Below are 20,582 nucleotides of genomic sequence, written 5' to 3' on the forward strand. Positions count from 1 at the left end.
GGCACTAAGATTAGCCAAAAACACCTCTTGCCATATTTTTAGGATTTCCTAGCCTGCCACATCTGATCAAATGTGTGAGATCAGTTGCGGACTCAAGAATTTTATATCGGAGGGTTCAAATTAGGGCTGACAATTTTTGACACAACACGATAATCCGACACGAATTCGCACGAAATTATTAAGTTTGGATCAACTCTTATTGGATGCGGGTCATTATTGGGTTGACCCACTAAGAACACGAAAAAATCGGGTTGGATGCGGGTCGGGTCAGGTAACCCGTTAAAAAATAATATTATTATTTTTATTTTGAGTAAAGATAAATTTGCAAAAATTGTATACACAAAAGCCCTTCAAATTTTAAAAAGGATAATATTAATTTATTTTGATTAGATAGCATCATTAATTACATATTTTTGTGACTAATTTGACCTTATTTATAATTTTTCATTTTTCATTTGTATTGTTGTACAATATGTACCAAGACCCTTATTAAAAGATAAAATTTTAGAGAGAATAACCATAACATAGTATTTTAATGGAATAATAATGGAATAATTTTTTATTCATTTTATTTAAACTATCACAATGATATAAAGATAAATAAATTGCTTTTTTTTACAAAGTATAAATTAGGAAAACACTCTTTTGTTAGGAAATTCTCTCATATTATTTTTGAAACCATTGATATTTTATCATTAATTTCTAACTTTTAATTTTAAAAATAATATTATACATATTTGTTGATTATTCTATCTAAAATTATTAACATTATAATATGGGTCATTCAATGATGAGACATTGTTGGACTCAACACATATAATAGTAATACAACATTCAAATGTATAGTACTTGCTCCAAAAATTGATAAGATCATGAAAAATTATTAGTATTACTATATGATAAATCACAATATTTTCAATATTTCATTTACTGTATTATTTTAATATTACTTTTATAATTATTTTCATAGTGCGTAATAATATCATAATAGAGATGGTATGATGATAACATGTGGAACCCAACATGTAAGTTGTAACATATCCTTTAATTATATGACTGCTATATAAATTGATATATTTAAATATTATGATAAACCACAACAAATTTTAGACCCATATTATAAAATTAATTTATGATTAATAATCTGTTATATATTATAGTGTATCAAATGATACATAAGAGCTAGTTCGACGATAGAAGGTTGTTGCTATCAACGTGTAGGCGTGTGACACTTCAAGTATATTAGTTAATATATTCAAAATATATAATTATGTCTTCATTCATGTAATTTTGGATAATAATATTAAATGACCATATAATGACCCTACTTTGCATATTTCTTCATGTGTTATAATATATAGAAAATATTTGAAATTACAAGCTTCAAATTATATTTCAAATTACAAAAATTAAAGTAGTCGAAAGAAATGAAATAATACAATGTACGTGAGAGATCCAAGTGAAAAATAAAACTAAATCAATTAGTGTTTAGAATAAAAGGATAATTTGAATAAATTTATGAAAAATAAGTTTATACTTATAGATACAAAACGTTAATTCAGATATTATGTACTAGCAAAACTAATCAACAAATAATTTTATAATATAATTTATTTTACTATTATATTCTTTTTATTTTGATTCAATAAATTTAATTTAATTCTTAGTATTTTCACTCTTTTTTGTTTTGTTCTTTTTACTTCTTTAGTTCTTTTGTCTTGTTTCAAATTTTTTTGTTGGATTTTGGAACAAAAGTTATGTATTTGGAACAAAAGTTATGTATTTTGTTGGGTTTTTTTGGATTTTGTTGGAGTTTTGTTGTTTAAAATGGAACATCTTCATGCTATATGGCTTTTTAAAGTCTTGATCATTTTTTGAAGCAATATGTAATCGTGTTGTTATCGTGCTTAGGTTGTTGTCGTGTTGTTATCGTGTCGGGTCAACCCAAAGTGGTTCGTGTTGGTATCGTGTTCAGGTTGATATCGTGTTCTTATCGTGTCCAGGTCGATATCGTGTTCTTATTGTGTCGGGTCAACCCAAAGTGGTTCGTGTCGTTATCGTGTTCGGGTCGTGTCTAGGTCGTGTCCGGGTTTGAAGGTGGCGGGTTGGGTTCGTGTTCGGGTTTGGGGTTTCCTTAACAGGTTGGGTTCGCGTTTGGCCTTATTGGGTTGGATCGTTATCGGGTTGACCCGATAACGACCCAATCCGCACGATTTGCCAGCCCTAGTTCAAACCACTGTTAGCTTTAGTGTCAACATTGGATGCAACAATCCCAACTTGAACAATATAGAGCTGATTATGAGAAATAAATAATTTGAGATTGAGCAATATAAATTAAAGATACATATAACAACTATATCAACGTCGAAATAATTAAAAAAATATTTTTTTAATAAAAACATAACTTTAAAACTAAATTTACTAATGATACGTACTAGTACATATTTTTATGGGCTAAATAATTATATTCTTAAATTATAAAAAATTCGTAAATGAGAAAATAACAAAAGTTATATTGAGTTATGAAGCCACGTTAAGGCTAGGGGGCCATGATCACCCCACCAATTTTAGTATTTAGTATATATTATATATAGATACTAAAATTACATAATAATAATAATAGTAAAGAGATAGCACAACTAGTCCTTGTGTGCATATAATGCCCTCTTTTCTTGGACAACCCGAGATCGAATCCACATGATTGGAGAATTGTCATTTTCGACTTGTTACTTTAAGTTTTTGTTTCTTCCATGAAATTACCGTATTCAATGCAATTTAATTGCAAAAAATAATTTTCAGATTTGTAAATGAGTAATATAGCATATAACTAAATTGTACTATTGAATTCTGCTCCTTATTTTTTTTTAAAATAAATTATTTAATTTATTTTGTTATCATATCACTAGTTTCTATTAATCATGCTTTAGTTATTTCACTTATATACTCATGCAACTTCTATCGACAACGCCATTAAAAATACCAATTATCGCTAATATTAATTTAGACCCTCCATATTAATTTTCTGGCTTCGCCACTAGTTATATTATTATAAAGTTGCTGATGTTAAAGAAAATAAACTAAATTTACAAAAAAACTACTAGTATGAGAAAATAAAAAGCATAAAAAAGTCCATATAATGCATAAATGTAAACGTATATCAATTAGAAAAAACTAATTTTGGAGTGGGAAAATTAAAAATCATAGCTGAAAATCCACAAACTAAAAATTGAAAAAGGAAATAAGAAAGAACCTGGAGTCACAGGGATACATGCCTGACTTGGAAACCAACTGCGCTGGACACTAATATGATAAATGGAGTATAAATATATATAGTCAAATCTTATTAGAAATGTTGGTATAAAATTCCCGAGCCGTGTAAATACGATATTCTAATTATTACAACTGAAGGAAAAATGCAACAATAAGTAGAATGAAAATTACAACAAAAATAACAAACCGAACTATAAGTTAAGTCGAGGAAAGTTCACTTTCCGCAAAACAAATTACGCCCCGGTTAGTGCTCACGGAATGACGTATTGTCTCCAAAGATAAGACGACTTCCTCCTAGCATGTAGAAGCACCTCAAACCTGCTAAGCACCGGCGAATTTGATGGAGAGAGCTTAAGAGAAGAGAAAATGTTTTTATTGTGGTGTGTCCTTCCACTCCAAGGTCAAGTCTATTTATAGGCTAGAGAAAGCACTTGAAAGGCCTTGCAATCAATTATCTCTTTTATGTATTTGGGGGTTACCTAAGATGAAGGCCATAGGTTTTGGCCACATAAAAGGTCTCCCACAATTTGCACATGTTATAACAATCCCCCACATTGGTTAGAGCTCTACAAGCTCAAACCAACACACGCTATGTATGCATGCATGCAGACTCTTTGCTCAATTCTCGAGAAATAAAATTGTATTTGGAACAACAGCTTGGGGCTTTGAACCTTCCATAGTCAACACCATCGGGCATACTGGCGGCCTGGTGGACGTGATGCCTTGAACTATTCCTCTTTGGTGTATGCCGAGATAATAATATTGACACAATATTATTTACAAACTCATCATTTCTCACGTTTTTGTCCTTTACTAGCCGTGGAACATCACTTTGGATTCATAAGTGATTCACATGTTGAAGTGGCCCACACTTTTCACTTACATATGTGATTCTTTTTCAAGTATCCTGTCATACCCACCTCCTCGAGGTTTTTGAGAATCATTAAAAGTCAAAACTTACCTCTTACCACATGCAGGTTACAACACTCAATACTTTTTACAGAATGGGCGAAGATTAAAAATCTTCGAGTGTTACTGCTAGATTCATATAGCTTTGTTTTCCCATTGAGCCAAGCCAATGGGATCTCCAATCGTATGGTTGGGTTACCACTATAATCATCTTTTAAGATATGGTGTTCAGTCTCATTCCTTTTAGCAATTTATGCATTTGATCACGATTTAAACCTTTTGTTAACGGATCTGCTAGGTCATCCACTAACCTTACATTGTCAACTGTGATAACACCACTTGTGATCAACTGCCTTACGGTATTATGTTGTCGACGAATATGTCGAGACTTACCATTGTATAAATCGTTATATGCTCTCCCTATAGCCGTTTGGTTATCACAATGTATCACTAGTGTCGGCACTGGCTTCTTCCAACATGAAATATCTTTTAGGAAGTTTCTGAGTCACTTGGCTTCTTCCCCTTCTTTGTCTAAAGCGATAAACTCGGATTTCATGGTGGATCGAGCAATACACGTCTGTTTCGTTGACTTCCACGAAACAACTCCACCCCCACACTGAACACTTACCCACTCGTCGAAAACGAGTCTTTTGAATTATAGATCCAATTTGCATCACAGTACCCTTCAAGTACTTGGTGATAATTCGTGTACTGCAACTCAAAGTTAAGAGTATACATCAAGTATCTCAAAATCCTATTCAGAGTTTTCCAATGTTCCTTGCTTGGGTTGCTCGTAAATCGGCTCAGCTTATTCACCGCACACGCAAGATCTAGTCGAGAGCAGTTTGCGGTTTGTGATAAACATCAAACTTCCTATGATATTTGCATATTCTTCTTGAGCTATGGGCTCGACCGTGTGCTTACTTAAATGCACGTTGGGTTCCAGTGTAGTCTTAGCTAGCTCACAATCAAACAAGTGAAACTTCTTAAGCACTTTCTCAGTGTAATGACACTGTATCAAAGTAATCCCCTCATGATTCATTTTAATCTTGATTCCGAGAATCTCATCAGTCAGATCCATATCTTTCATATCGAAATTTTTCTTCAACATATTTTTGGTCTCGTTGATAATGTGGCTATTTATACCCATTATCAACATATCATCTACATAAAGACACAAAATAATAAAACCGTTATATGAGACCTTAATGTAAACACATTTATCACACTCATTGATAGTGAACCCATTTGACAACATCACATTGTCAAACTATAAGTGACATTGCAAAGGTGCTTGTTTTAATCCATATAGAGACCTCACTAGTTTGCATACCTTCCTTTATTAGCCAGGTACTAAAAACCCTTCATGTTGCTCCATATAAATTTCTTCCTCCAATTCACCATTCAGAAAGGCTGTTTTCACATCAATTTGGTGAATCTCAAAATTTCTTCATCCAATTCACATCCAATTGCAAAGTAGCAATTGCAAGAAGTATCCGAATAAAAGTGATTCTAGTAACTGGTAAATATGTGTCGAAGAAGTCATATCCTTCTTGCTGCTTAAAGCCTTTTACAACTAGACGAGCTTTATACTTTTCAATAGTACCATCAGTTTTATATTTCCTTCTCAGGATCCACTTGCACCCCAAGGTCGTACAATATTCTGGCAAGTCTACTAACACAACCATTTGTTATTTCTCATAATTGATTCAATTTCACTAGTGATCGATTCTTGTCAGAATGACGCATCTGGGCCAGACAGTGCTTCCTCTAGCGACTTTGGTTCATTATCCAACATAAAAGTTAGGAAGTCGAGAACAAATGTCTTAGCAACTTTAACTCTTTTTCACGTCTTGGTTCTACATCTTCGGGACTTGACCTTGTCCTTTTTGGAGGATCAGAGCTAGTGGATTCATCAATTATTCTTTCACTAGAACGATCCTCATGTCTCTTTGCAAGGGTATACATTCTCAAATAATCTAACAGTCATTGACTCAATTGTTATTCCTTCAGCCAAGCCAGATACAAATGACCTATGGACTAGTAAACGATAGACACTACTATTAAGCGTATGACCAATAAAGATGCAATCGACTGTTTTAGGGCCTATTGCAATTTGTTTCGGATGTGGCACTTCTACCTTAGCTAAGCACCCCCATACATTGAGGTATGAATACAAAGGTCTCTTCCCCTTCCACAACTCATAAGGAGTCACATCCCTATTTTTAGTGAAATTTTATTCAAGATATAATTTGCGTTAACACAACATTCCCTCCACATGTTCTGGGGTAAACCCGAATTGATCAACAAAGCATTCATCTTCTCTTTTAGTGTTCGATTTTTGCATTCAACGACACCATTTGACTGGGGAGAATATTGAGTTGTGGTTTGGTGAATTATACCACTTGCATGACATAATTCTGCAAACGGCGCTACATACTCACCACCTCTATCACTTTGAACACACTTAATTCGACAATTAAGTTGATTTTCGCATTCATTTTTGAAGTCTTTAAACGCTTCAATTGCCTCATATTTACTTCTAAACAAATAGAATGAACTACGTAAATGGTCCACTAACTATGCGTTTTGCACGTAAACGGTCCCTGAACTTTAAAAATATCATAGGTAGTTCTGAACTTTAAAAAATATAAAAAGCACAGAGATTAAACAAGAACGAGTGCACAGAGGCTCCAATTGATTGATTAAACAAGTCAACAGTTACTTCCTAAGAGTTCATAAGTTGTCTTTAGCTACTATAAAGTCAAGACTAAAAAACCAACAGATCAGTCAGTTATGTTCTCAAAATGTTACTATCTATCTACATATTCATCTCTATCTACATATTCATCTTCATCTCCTCTCTACATCTTCTACATCACATGCCACTACCACTCTTCTCTTTTCCCTTTCCCCTTCCCATACGACCCCAGACTAGAGCAACCATCCCCAGCGCCACAGCTGCCATCATTCTCAACCCCCCACCGCACGACGACACAAAATTCTCCGAGCAACCTCATTCTCCTCCCCACCAAGAAAGAGATTGTCGATATCGATGTCAAACAAATCATCCTCATCTAAGTCTTCTTCATTGCAACCGCATCCACATCCGCAACCCCTATATCATCAGCAACAACCCCCATATCTTCATAAATGTACACACTCTTCCACTCGTTCGAGGACGAACCATTTATCAGAGGAGGGGGTGGAGTGGAGGAGGAGGACGACGAATAAGGTTCCGACGACGATGTGGACCAATTCATCGGTGGAGTGGGGTAGAGTGGAGTGGAGAAGCAGATTAAGAGTAGAGGTTAGGGCATAGAATAGCGGTGCTTTTGTGTATTAAAAGACCCTACCTCCTTTGTGTATAAAAAGCTCATCAAGGCCTACCTCTTTTTATTTCACTCTTAGTTGACTTTGTTAGAATTATAGGATCCATTTATTTCTTTTTCCACAGACTTTACACTTGTTGTACTTCATTGAGTAACTAATAATAATATTTATGAGGACGACAAGAGTTTTAATGTAAAATTGGAAGTGGGAGGGATGTAGAAAGAAAAAGAGATTGAACTATTGTCAGTGGAGCATAGAACACACTAAGCGATCAACATACGAAACAACGTACGCTTTTCACAACATTGTTGAATGTGTCAGCTTGTTTTTAAATCTCTCCCAAATTTCCTTGAAATTCCAAATGGGGGAAAATTAACTGCATTGCTGATGCAAATCAAATATTCAATTTTTATATCCTCAACTTTGTGTGGTTTTACAACAAATAATCCTTTTTGAAGCATTTCCTCAAACACATTCATGGCTAAAATTACTCCGATCAAATATTCGACGTTTTGGGATTGTGGCTGTCTTTGTGTTGGTTCTGGTGATAGGAACGCCAAGAGATTCATCTCTATCGAAGCTCATATCCAACAACGCATGTCCTCCACATTAAGAGAAGTCGGCTCAGCACCTAATCATCTAATTGGAGTTGATAAACTGCAGGGAAATACCTTTGTCTAAGAGCTCGTGAATCTGGTCTAGCAAACGGAGTCAGCGACCAGCTTATTTGGAGGCTAAGCGATGTCGTCGACCCGTCAACTTAGTATGCAAATTTCCCGAACTCGAGCAACGAGTCGCCAGATTGGGCAACCCTAACTCGACGACCCGCCAAGAATGTAAAGTTCTGCCAGTTTGCGGCAGTTATAGGAGTGTAAGTTTTTGGTGGTTTTGGGCAGTTATTGGTGTAGTCGTGGGGAGTATTTAATGTACAAATTTGGAGAGAAGAAGGTAGGACGGTTTTGAGAGAGAGAAACAAAGATAAGAAATTGGAAAGAGTAGAAAGAAAAGAGAAGAGGAAGGAACGATCCAAACTCCATCACTCCGGAGATCATCCATCATCTAGAGTTGGAGAACACCACAGTTCACGGTTCTTTTGGTGTAATTCATTTTAGTACGTTTGGCTAGATCTCCATCATTGCTCCAAATATGTTGTAGGGTGAATTGTTGGATACTTTGATGACTTTTATGGTTTAATTTATGTATGGTTTTTGTTTATGAATTGTTTAATTTTTCTACTAATCTTGAGACGTCATGATAGGTAGAAATTTGTTGTCATTTTTCTATTGCCTCTTTAGCATAAATTTTGGTCATTACTCATATGCAAGGAACTCGAGATTTGATACTTGTTCAGAGAGAAAGTCTCGAGTGAATCGATAGTTTTTATCTGTTAAAAATAGTTTTTATCTTTGTGTGTTTTAACATCTCTTTATCAAATTTTATTTATCAAGCTCAAATTAAATAACCTACGCCTCTCTGTGGTTCGACACTCTTTTACTACAACTGCATCTGTACTCTTGCAGAAAGGTTGTAATTTTGGAGCTATTTTATATACTTGTGTTATTAATTCATCAATACAAAAGCTCGAAAAACACACATCAACTGCATAAATTAACTACACTATACAAACTAGTTTTATGGCAAACCAATTCAGAAATAACCACATGCCCACAGTGTTCTAATGTGTTTATAAATTACTCCCTCCGTTCGTGATTAAGAGTCCCGTTTTTCCATTTTAGTCCGTCCGCGAACAGGAGTCCCGGTTCACTTTTACCATAAATGGTAATAGGGTCCCACCTTCCACTAACTCATTCCACTCACATTTCATTTAAAACTAATATATACAAAGTGGAACTCCTATTCCACTAACTTTTTTTTTCACCCACCTTTTCTTAACATTTCTTAAAATCCGTGCTGCCAAGGAATGAGACTCCTAATGGCGGACGGAGGGAGTATCATTGAAGATTGAACGATCACTAATTTAAGCTTATTTAAGCTTATTCGAGAGATCGTACCGTGCGTCATGTAGTTTCCAAAGAGCTATTCTCCCAAAAGAGCAGCCGTGGAATTAGACCTGCTCAATGTTAACCGAACCGAAGGTTAAAACTGAAACCGTGACCGCTGGCTACAATTCCGAACCGAAACCGTGAGAAATTACCCGAATTGAAACCGTCGATTTTTTAACCTTGGTTCGGTTTAGGTTAAAAAAAATTAATCCAGAACACGCCCTTTAATCCCGAGGATACAGAGCCTCCTCTGTGGAATCTGCATCATCAAAAATTAACAGTGCTATGCCTCAACCTCAAGAAAGAATGCAATGTGATTGTGATTAAAGAATTGTAGCAATAGAATGAAACAATTCATCACCAAAATCACGCAACAATGGCGGGAAAGGTACAATCCTACGCTTTATTTTCACCCGAAACTCCAAAATGATTACAGTTTCACCTTCATTTTTCCCATTTGATTCCATTTATTTTAGCCACAGGGAAAAGGATGAGTGGCTGAAACGATGTCGTTTGGGGCCGCTATATGAACCTCCACCTCCACCGCTCTGTAGTTTTTATCCACGTAATCGATGGAGGTGCATATTTTGACGGTGAAAGTGGTTTCAATTTCATCAACCAAGGAAGGACAGGCGACTATACGTCGTCGCAGAGCGTTGGTGAGGTTGGACAGAGAATTGGACAAGGGGAATTGCAAGGCCGCGTTATCTCTCATGAAGCACTTCAAGGCTCATCCTGCCGGCTTTATCCGGGGCTTCGGTGCCGCCGCTGCCCCAAAGGTGCGATTCGCGTTATTTCTTCCTCATTGCCTTCTGTTAAATTCATCTTGTTATCATGAATGATTCACGCTTAGATAAGGATTGATCATAATTTTCTCCTTGAGTTGGCTGTCTGTATCTATGTTAGATTTTCATTCTGCAAATTAGAGCCTAGAATACAATAAACCAACATTTTTCGTCTGCAATTACAGGCATACAACTCCATAAATTAATTCTGGGAAAAAAAATCCTTGGTTGCTGCTGAATACAACTGAAGAATTTACTAGTAGCATTTTGCATGAAGAGGTGATCACACACCTCCTTAGATTGCATGTTAATAGATATGGCTAGTCTTCTGCATTTTCATTTGTTGATATCCTGTGTTTGATCAAAGTTGCCTAGCAAGATGAACATCTTTTGACTTGCTAGTTTTTTATATCTAATAAAGTTGATCTTTCCTTGCAAAGAGTGTCTCTCGCAACTGGCAAGATATTCAATAGTTATGTTGTGATACTTTCTTAAAAAGAAACAAGAACGGCCTTACAATCGTGATAAATTGATTGTAAGTGTGTGTGATTTCCCTTGACTGCCATTCCATCAAAATCTAGTCACACCTAGAAAATCGATCTTTAACTTCCTGGTTTTGGCAGACTACATTGTGTTATTAATTTACTTGCTAGGATGAAAATGACAAGACAAAATGAAGTCTGGTACATTTATAACAGCTAATCAATGGAAAACTGAGACTACATTTACAAGCAATATTACATTTTTTAAAACTCTGATTTGTTTGCAGATTTCAATATTTTAGGTCTCTGGAAGAGTATCTTCTTCTGGGTTAGCTGGGAGGAGTGGAAAATCATCTCTGCAGTTAGTAATTGATGCAATCCTTCAATCCCTGAAGCGTAGTCTAGAATTTCAATTGGAGGAGCAAGAAGCAGAAGTATGCCGTTATCTTATTTTTTTTCTAGTGCTGCATATTCTTGGTAGTGCTTACAAATCATATGCAACATTGGTAGGAATTTTTAAAACTAGAAAGTTTACTATCACGAAAATGGAAAACAAATTCTACCAATGGTACTTGCCTGCTTTTATACATGCTATATGGATTATTTTCTTGAGAGTTCAAGTAACTTGGGAGGTGGTATCGATGAAAGTATTGAGCCACATCTGAAGTATCTTCCTGGTCCTAAACTTAAATAATGTTTATACGAGTTTTTCAGTTACAAATTGAAGTTTAATTTTCAGTGTTGTAAAGCAAGTACTGGATTTTTGTTACTTTAGTAGTAGATCGTAGAACTTGAGTTGTTATTTTATGCCAATATCTTCACACACAAGCTAAACATACATATTCCCTTTATCCATGCAACTTTAACTTGCTACAATGTTTATCATGATTATCATCCCTGATTTCTACATGCATACTGGTATTGAAGCTAAAATTGACGAAAAAAAGGTTGTTTTAAGATTCTTTATGTCACATTCAATTGCCTTATTTTTTTGCTAAGTTGTGCTTTAAATGAACTTGTGTAGATCTTGCCAAACGATATTAGAAAAATTACTGATGCAGAAAGTTGTGAATCTGTATATGAAGATCGTCTGATGTGCTTGCAAGTAAGTACAAAATCAATTATGTTCTATCCATCACCAATGCCATAAGTACAATATAATCGACTTTACACTGAGTTTTACATTGCTGAATGTAGATGTTTTCTTGTCTTGTTTTTTGGGTTATCTGCAGTTATTTACTGCAGTGAGTGATTCATACTGGCATAGCAATATAGTCATTAAGTCTGTTTGTTGCTTAAAGTTTTCAGTTCAAGACTGTGACTTATATTATGCACCAAGATCATTAACTTTCTTGATATAAGTTGTATATTAAGCTTTTTATATTAAGGTTAGCATACTTATCAACAATCTTAATTAAACCAGTGATTTGTAATAAGGATCTTCTTCGATATTCTTCAGCACTAGTATAATGTTTTTCAGCATGAAGCTGGTCACTTTCTAGTTGGATATATGCTTGGGGTCTTGCCTAGAAGATACAAGGTACCGAGCATGGAGGATCTATTGCAGGACAAGTTTGCTTGTGGGAAGGTGGAATTTATTGGCTTTGAATTTCTTAGGGAAGTAAGTGCAATCATCATTCATTACTTTTATTATGATAAATTTGCAGAGAATTTGTGGAAATAGTATTATGTGGTTTTATGTTTTACATGTAAAACATCTTATTTATTTGGAAGAATGTCTGAACTATGAATGATTTGCTTGTGTTATTCATAGAGATTAAATCTCAGCTGTTCACTACTATAACACATCTATCTGATACGTCCTCTCAAAAGTCATATCATATAATGTTTTAATTTATTAGAAGCTTTCCATCCTCACAATGGTTTCCCAAATATATTGGAAACTGAAAATAAGAAACAAATATTTCTCCTTGAAGCGCTAATTTGCCATTATTTTTCAGTCATCACAAATACATCTATCTAGCTTTTAAAATATGTTTTGGCATATTACTGTGACATGATATACCTTTGCCATTATAGCCTCTTAACAACTGAATTCCAGCATCCATCAGGAGCTAGTATTGATCTGTATGAATGGTCTTAAACATCTAAATTGAAACTTTAACATGCATAGATGGGAGTTGGAGGATGCACTCTTCTGGATTAAGTTCTATTTTTCAGACAGTTAAAAATCCTTGCTAACCAACTGTCTGTTAAATTTTGCAGGTTGGTATTGATCCCATGTCAAATAGAACCTTCTCCAAAGGGAAGCTTAATAAAGAGGTTGGACATTAACTTTTCTCCTTTCCTTGAGCAACATCACCAGACACTTTTGTTTTGGCACTGGGGTGGGATGGTTCATTATAAAACAAATGAAGTAGTACAATTTTTGCTTTATGTGGTGTAGAATATAGATATACGTCAAACACACATATTTTGGTGGGCTGGTCCAAATCCTTGAGATAAGCTCTATCATCTGCTAAGGTCTCATTCTTCCAATAATTCCGAGCCTAATCTTTTTTAAAAAGCACGTACAATACTTTTGTGTTTTTGCGCCAAAGTTCTAGCACAAGAGAGTCGAAGTATATACTTTATTCATGTAATGAACCTCTTTAGTTAACCCCAAAAGCGGAGTAGATCTGCGAGAAATCTATGTTTACCAGATGTACTATGGATACAAGATATTTAACGCCTGCGAGAGTTTTTTCTTTCAATCTCTATTGCCAATGATTTTAGTAGTAATGTATCGAGAACTTCCCTGTATTAGTGTTGCAGAGGGTATCAAATGAATAAATACTCTACAAATTTGACCCAGGACCATTAAAGTTTCATGTTCATCTAATCCTTTCTGAATAAGTTTGTGTTGTCGCTGATTAATGTTATTGGAGTTTTATTTGTTCTCTTCGATAACTTTTCCGAAATATTTTTCTGGGTCATAATGCTTGTTGCATCAGTCACTTGGCAGATTCCAACTTTCTAATGTTAAAATTTCAAACAGGCTCTCAAAGTATTTTCATGTGTGATACTTGGTGGCATGGCAGCAGAACACCTGCTATTTGGATACTCGGAGTTACTGCACTCGGATGTTGAGAAGGTCAGTTCAGTTGGCGCATCTGTTTATACAATGCTTGCGTTGTATTTGTATGTACAACTATAACATTAGATTGTCAACTGCAAGCCAGTTTGCTAGAGTGCATAGGTGGCTGGGTTTCACAGCGGATGAGGTTGATTTTGCACAAAGGCAGGCTGCAGAAGCTACGGTCATAATATTGTCTTCTCAAATGGAAGCTCTATCTAGGCTGGCTGAGGCCATGGCTTTGGGTGGATCAGTTGGTTTTTGCATCGAGACAATTGAGCATACATTAAGCTTGAACAATAACCTGTGAAACTTGGGATATTTTCAGTTAGCATCCCTTCCACATCGAGACTTCACGTAAATTATCTGTTCATTTTTTAGTTTTTGTCATTGGATTTTATGTGCAGAATTGTAGTGGTAAAATCTTCACTCCATATCAATTCACTAATGTTCATCATCAACCCCATACTATGCTCATTCAATCACATTCCTTTTCACCGCTGTGCTTCTCTTGCAGGACGACAGTAATACCCTTCTTCAAATAAAACAATTCAATAATTTGAAGCCCTCAAATTCGATAGATACATACAAACAGCAATAGCAGTCAAACTTGCAGTTATTTAAATATGTCAACATCAAGCATGATACAGAGATGCATAAGCAGCCAATATATTTTTTTTAAAAGGGTTACAATGAAAACTGCAATATTTGAAATTGGTAGTAATAACTTTGCGAAGACCACTGGTCAATTTTACACTCAGGACCAGGCAGACCTGAAGGAGAGAAGGGCACATGGAAAAAATAGACCCACACCACAACTCCCAACTCGCAACTCGAACGCACGCACCTACAACCCACTCAAGTTTTATCTATCCTGGTCACCAACAACTCATTTCTTGAGTTCGAATTCACATCTCCACCAGTGACAGTGAGTAGTTGAGTTTACCAACAAAGTTAAATCCCCTCAGGTGGTCGGTCAAATCACACAATTTTTTATGATTTACAGGCATGTGCTTACCGTTGTTTTTCAGTGAAACCTCTCTTCATCATCAAAATGCAAACTCTCGATACCCTTTATTGTAGAATCATAATTCTTAATGCCAGAATTATTCATCCCAGAAGAAGTATGCTTTGCATTGGAGGATCCACCAAGCGGAAAGCTTCTTTGTCCACTCGATGTTTTATTTGCAGTAGCTGGACTAGCCTCAGGGGTCCGAGAGCGACTAGGATCAGAATCATTTCCCAAAGTAAATGTTTCGCGGCTTCCAGAAACAGTCCCACGTCTCAGTGTTCCACTAGACCTTCCGAAGAAGGTGGAGTTTGAGAGCTGCAAAATTCAATTAGCTAAGCAATGCTATATAACAAAATAAATAAGACAAACAGTGAGCAGTAATCAGAAAGGGTAAGGCAAAAAAAGATCATAGCAGTAAATGCTTGAACCAAGTCTGGACTCCAAACTCGATAGCCTAATTTATACTCACTCCATCCCATTAAAAGTGACATGTTTTCCTTTTTGGGTTGACCCATAAAAAGTGACACATTTTTCTAAAACAGAAACATCATATCTATTTTATTCTCTCCACTTAATTCACAAAACAATACTACTAAATCCCGTGCCAAAAAGCAAATGCTTCCAATTTAGTGGGACGGAAACCGGTATGATTTTTAAGTTATCATGATGTATCCTTGTAATTTCATCAGTTCATCCACTATATATTCAAAGCCCCTTATTAAATATGGAACCAACAACAACAAATTAATATGTTACCAAAGCATCCTTGCTTGCTGAATCAGTTGCAGCTGGACTCTTCTCTCTGGATATTCTAGCATTTGTAATCTGTCCAGATCTTCTCCCTGAAGGATCTCCTGAAGATGTGCCAACTACCCTTCCTTCTTCATCACCTGCTGTGAAGTCAAACAGGGAAAGATCTCAAAATGGCAGATCAATATAAGTCACACCATGAGAGATAAAAAGCACAGATATGATATTTTTCAGTCAAGATGGGAAAAAAGGAAAACATTAGCAATAAAGTGCATAACATACCAGGCAGCCGTTCACCACTGGGAATCGCAGGGGGTAATGCTGAGCTGGTCCCAGCTCCTGGGCCCTGAAAGAAGCAAACAAATCCATAATTTTCAGCATTATTATGCTTTAAAAGCTTAAAAGGTTTTTAGCTAATTACCAGAGGACGTGAAGGAGGAGCAGCCATCTGGGACTGCTGATACTTCAAGATGGTCCAGTCAAAAACATAATCAAACTGGAAACCTGCAGGGAAAACATTTAAGGAATCACTTAGGCTTTTTATCATCCTTCTAAGTTCAATATATTGTGCCATAGATCGGTGTTTGCTAAATGGAAAAACTGGAAGAAATATCCAGACCTTCACGAATGAAGAGGTCACGGAATATCCTCTTAAGATAAGCATAATCTGGTTTATCTTCAAAGCGCAGTGAACGGCAATAATGAAAATATGATGCTACCTCGGTTGGATAACCCCTGCACAAAGCCTGGAAGGAATGCAAGACGGCTGTTATACTTACACCTAAAGCAAGCATGTCCAACCACAATAGTCCAGGTACTTACCTCAATAGAGGTTGAGACCTTTTTCTCACTTATTTTCTCATATTTTTGTTTCTTAGTTCCTGCTTTTAGTCCCTGCCAAGGAAGGCTATACAGAGAATATGTTAACTGGCAATTCAAAGTACATCAACAGAAACTGCATTATATGATGAATTAACTACCTTCCTCTTAAGAAATACATCAGCACAAATCCGAGAGATTCCAAATCATCTCTCCTGCTTTGTTCTATTGACAATATCAATAGCATCTCAGTAAAATAGTAAATTTTCCTGATATCAATGTAGTAATCAAGTATTAATAATGCATGGAAGGATAATGAAATATACCTATACCCAGGTGAGTATTCATACTGGCATATCGTGCGGTCCCAGTCAAGTTTTTGTTCTCCCTGCGGTGGTTGCAAATTTTAATAATGTATATCAAAATTAACCTTTTCTGATAGAGAAACTCTGATCCACGACTTAAAAGTTCAATGAAAAAAAGGGTTTCAAGAATTGGAGTTCGAAGACACAAGGAAAGAATTTACTCCAGAAGATCCCTCAATGTTTGCTTCGAGTGAGAATAGTCTAGTCTACATGTGTAAGTGATATGGAGCATACACTCAACACTTCACAACTTAAAAATTCAGTCTACAACTCTACAAGTGAAAACAAGATGGGACATAAATTTATATTCAATTTGGACATGCTAATGTACTTATATCTGTGAACTGGATTATCATACAAATAAAAACAGACATTAGGTAGATCAGAATTTTAGAAAAATAAATATTGCTACAGAGCTAATGTTTATAAAGACAATAATATCAACAAGGCTGAGTCATTTTCCTAATTCTTACAATAATGGTAACAGGCTTACTCAATAGAAATTAAAACAGTTTAAAATTATGGCCTCCCAATTTAACCAGGGCTTATAGTTGAAAAATAAAAAAAATGAAAGGCACACAAAAGTTTCTCACAACAAGTTGAAACTTACAAACCGGTTTTGGCAGCTTTTGTTTATAACTTTATATGAACATAAAATTCATTCAAGACAATAGGAAGTCTACATGGCCAAGGCTCTATACAGTATACATGACATGTGGCTGCAACCCTAATTCCTATACAACTTGAAACCATGCAATAAAACTCGATGCCCAGTGTAACTATACGAGAAATTGAGATTGAATAATGTCCCACATTTTGAATTATGTTGCAATACTGATGCTCATCTTACCTGTAAGGAATATGTTGATGATTAGAACTGTCTCTGTATTTCTTTGCCAGACCAAAATCAATGACGTAGACCTAATAAAATTGCCAGCCAAAACAAACTATATTCAGCAAACAAATTCCACTATTACAGAAAAAGTACAAATTGCAATAGAAGGACCTGATTGGCACGTCGTCCCAAGCCCATAAGGAAATTATCTGGTTTGATATCTCGATGTAAAAATGATTTTGAATGAACAAACTCAACACGATTAATCTGAAAGAACAATTAGGCAAACCTTATGAGTAAAGATATCAATGTAACTAACGCTATAAAAACAATTTTCTTTAGAAGTAATATCATTAGAAAAGAGATAAAGCTAAAATATAAAAACAATGACCATTTGATCAGCGAGCATGAGAACTGTCTTCAGAGAGAGTTTCCTACTGCAAAAATTGAAAAGATCTTCAAGACTGGGCCCGAGCAAGTCCATAACCAGAACATTGTAGTCTCCTTCCACGCCAAACCATCTTACATTTGGTACCCCAGCTGCAGAGTTGTTGCGAAAGTTAAGAGTTTGTGACATAATTGATATAAAAATTTGCTCAATGAGTAAACAACAAAGTGATTGTTCTGCTTGAAGAATTACTTCCGCCTTGTAAAATTCTGTACAATTTTGACTCATAGAGCAATTGAGGATGTTTTGTCTTCACATTTTCCTGAAAACAACAAATGTGGCATGAAAAACTATAGGGAAGAAAAAATTATCAACAATACTGCTGAATTTGCAAGCACAACATCCTCAGCACACATAAGTTTTCTTAAATATGAGGCCGCTTGTTAGTAGTGCGGCAAAATGATATGCAAAACAATTATTTGAACCATTGCAGTGCACAATTGAACAACAGGCAACTATGTGAAGGTTTGAAGACACAATGGTTTCCGTTTCTCTGAAACCACAAGGTAGGTTTCAATCAAGGTTAGACGTGGTCTAACTAAAAGTAGAGAGATATCGTATAATTTTGCAAATTTAAATAACACTATGGCAGAAATGTAGTTTCACATTATTAGTTTTACAAGCACCACCAAGTTCCATACAAGGTGAATAAGAAACATCTTTACAAGCAAGTAAAGCTGGGGTGAATAAAATATATTGAGTGAAGCTACAAAGTAGGGAAAGCTAGACACAACAAGACACCCAATCATGAAAAGCAATTAAAAACCCTTAATTCTGAGATGAAAGGAATAAGAACATTAGAGCTAAATGATACTGTAGCTACATTCCATCCAAATTGACGTCAAGTCTTTGTGTTACATGTTTCTAAACTAAACCACAGTCATAGCAACCAAAACTCATAATTTGCAACTGAATTAATCACATAGGAGCATACAAGTCAAACAAGTTGATTTCAAGCTAACACGACAAGAACACAAGTATAAGCAGATAAGTGAAAAACCTAAGTGAAGCAATATTCATAACTTCGAAAAGGAAGACACCTCACCATTCAACAAAGAAGATGCTATAAGAAACACATTTAAAAACAGAGAAACAGCAGAACTTACTAGCTTAATTGCCACTTCATCATTAGTCTGAATATTTGTCCCTGCATACACAAACAAACACTAAATCAATAAACCAGAAAGCAAAGACCAGAAATTCAACCAAAAAATCAAAAACCTACCAAGATAGATCTCTCCAAAAGATCCACTGCCAATCTTCCGACCCAATCGATACTTGTTTCCAACTCGCGGCTCCATCAACAAATACCCTCGGATTTCTAGATGAAAATTACCCACTCAGAACGCTAAATTAAGCGGCTAGCAAACCCTACATATGGATCTCGGCGGCTGCACAGTTACGGCTGGATCTAACAAGTGAAATGATTTGATCGAGATTAATTTCCAGCTCTAGCAGCAGCACTAGGGTTAGGAGTTAGAGAGAAGAAAGGGGATAAAATCCTTCTTCAGCAACTGTGTTGACAGATTAGTGTATGCGTGTGTTTCAGTGTTGAAGGTTTTTTCCCTTTGATTCGGTTCAGAAAAAAAACGTAGGGCGAGTGTAAGCACGCGCCTGGCTGGAGCGTGTAATTCTGATTCTCGATAAGAGTAGATATGAGTTCGGTCACGTGACTCACGTGATGCCTTTTCCATCCAACCTGGCATTGGCGTGTGTTTTGTATGTGTCGCGCGATTTTCTTTTTTTTGCAAAGCCAACTTCAACTTGGGTGGTGGTTGTCATTTACCAATTATTAATAACAATTTAAAGTTAGTTAGTAAGTCGTTTTTATTAATCAAGGATTGTTAATTTGTTATCTTATTAGGTCTTTTAGTTTAATTGTTTTTCTAATTTAAAATTAAGTTTATTGGTTGGAATTTCAATCACTCTAAAAAAAGAAAATGTTAGTCCAATTGAAAATGGTGTGATGGAGTAGTATTTTTTAAAATACATATAAAAATACTTCAACCAATAATATTACTACTCGATCCAATGTGTATATGTTTAAAATTGCTTCAAATATTGGTCTTTATTCGTCAAAACATATTCTCTCGATAGGGACTCAAATTCATTTTAGTTTCTTTCTTATTCATAAACTATAGTAGCTCCACACTAAAAAAAAAGTGCCTTTAAATTGAATAAATAGGACCTTTGATAGTACATTCTACAGTATTTGTTTGTTTCCAAGACTTTTAAATCATTTGAAATGAGAGTTATTAATTCCGAATCCATCTATTATCAATCAAGTGTACATGTGTTGGCCTAGTGATAAAATGATTAATACTCAATATTGAAAAGGTCATGTTTAAGTTCTGAGGTAACTGGAGATATTCGAAAATCTCCCTTGCTTGCCCCTCTTCAACTTCTAGTGCAATTGGAAGTACATCTAAGCCTATTTTTGTTCATGTGAGAAATCTTGTACTCCATTGCACTATGATTTAGGTTTGGACACCTTT

At 35.5% G+C, this 20,582-nt stretch overlaps 2 protein-coding genes across 4 annotated transcripts; one reads left to right on the plus strand and one right to left on the minus strand.

Annotated features, from left to right (window-relative positions):
• Positions 1-9,795: 9,795 nt before the first annotated feature.
• LOC125193001 (uncharacterized) lies at positions 9,796-14,319 on the plus strand. Of its 2 annotated transcripts, XM_048090699.2 has the most exons (8): positions 9,796-9,903; positions 9,992-10,294; positions 11,085-11,216; positions 11,807-11,887; positions 12,263-12,403; positions 13,009-13,065; positions 13,781-13,876; positions 13,965-14,319. In XM_048090699.2, the coding sequence occupies exons 2-8, from the start codon at positions 10,088-10,090 to the stop codon at positions 14,166-14,168; spliced, it is 918 nt and encodes a 305-aa protein (XP_047946656.1). In that variant the 5' UTR covers positions 9,796-9,903; positions 9,992-10,087; the 3' UTR covers positions 14,169-14,319. The 2 variants fall into 2 exon arrangements, with proteins under 2 accessions (XP_047946656.1, XP_047946657.1); XM_048090700.2 differs by lacking the exon at positions 11,807-11,887.
• A 137-nt stretch (positions 14,320-14,456) lies between these two features.
• LOC125192999 (casein kinase 1-like protein 2) lies at positions 14,457-19,641 on the minus strand. Of its 2 annotated transcripts, none has more exons than XM_048090698.2 (14): positions 19,313-19,641; positions 19,194-19,234; positions 18,280-18,349; positions 18,031-18,179; positions 17,811-17,906; positions 17,655-17,725; positions 16,766-16,827; positions 16,601-16,664; positions 16,443-16,527; positions 16,240-16,366; positions 16,042-16,124; positions 15,903-15,966; positions 15,627-15,760; positions 14,457-15,185 (listed from the first exon to the last, which is right to left on the minus strand). In XM_048090698.2, exons 1-14 carry the CDS (start codon positions 19,386-19,388, stop codon positions 14,886-14,888), a joined length of 1,422 nt encoding a protein of 473 aa, XP_047946655.1. In that variant the 5' UTR covers positions 19,389-19,641; the 3' UTR covers positions 14,457-14,885. The 2 variants fall into 2 exon arrangements, with proteins under 2 accessions (XP_047946655.1, XP_047946654.1); XM_048090697.2 differs by having other exon boundaries at positions 15,627-15,763; positions 19,313-19,640.
• Positions 19,642-20,582: the final 941 nt, after the last annotated feature.

This window comes from Salvia hispanica, chromosome 4 (genome assembly GCF_029641045.1).
Source record: "Salvia hispanica isolate PSC_SH4W2 chromosome 4, Shi_PSC_v1, whole genome shotgun sequence".
Classification (NCBI taxonomy): domain Eukaryota; kingdom Viridiplantae; phylum Streptophyta; class Magnoliopsida; order Lamiales; family Lamiaceae; genus Salvia; species Salvia hispanica.

Coding starts and splice junctions, on each gene's coding strand:
- LOC125193001 (XM_048090699.2), top strand. CDS start 10,088: ATGGAGGTGCATATTTTGACGGTGAAAGTGGTTTCAATTTCATCAACC. Junction 11,217..11,806: donor TGGAGGAGCAAGAAGCAGAA/GTATGCCGTTAT, acceptor GAACTTGTGTAG/ATCTTGCCAAACGATATTAG. Junction 11,888..12,262: donor ATCGTCTGATGTGCTTGCAA/GTAAGTACAAAA, acceptor AATGTTTTTCAG/CATGAAGCTGGTCACTTTCT.
- LOC125192999 (XM_048090697.2), bottom strand. CDS start 19,388: ATGGAGCCGCGAGTTGGAAACAAGTATCGATTGGGTCGGAAGATTGGC. Junction 17,726..17,810: donor TGGGACGACGTGCCAATCAG/GTCCTTCTATTG, acceptor CAATTTTATTAG/GTCTACGTCATTGATTTTGG. Junction 15,186..15,626: donor CAGCAAGCAAGGATGCTTTG/GTAACATATTAA, acceptor TGAATTTTGCAG/CTCTCAAACTCCACCTTCTT.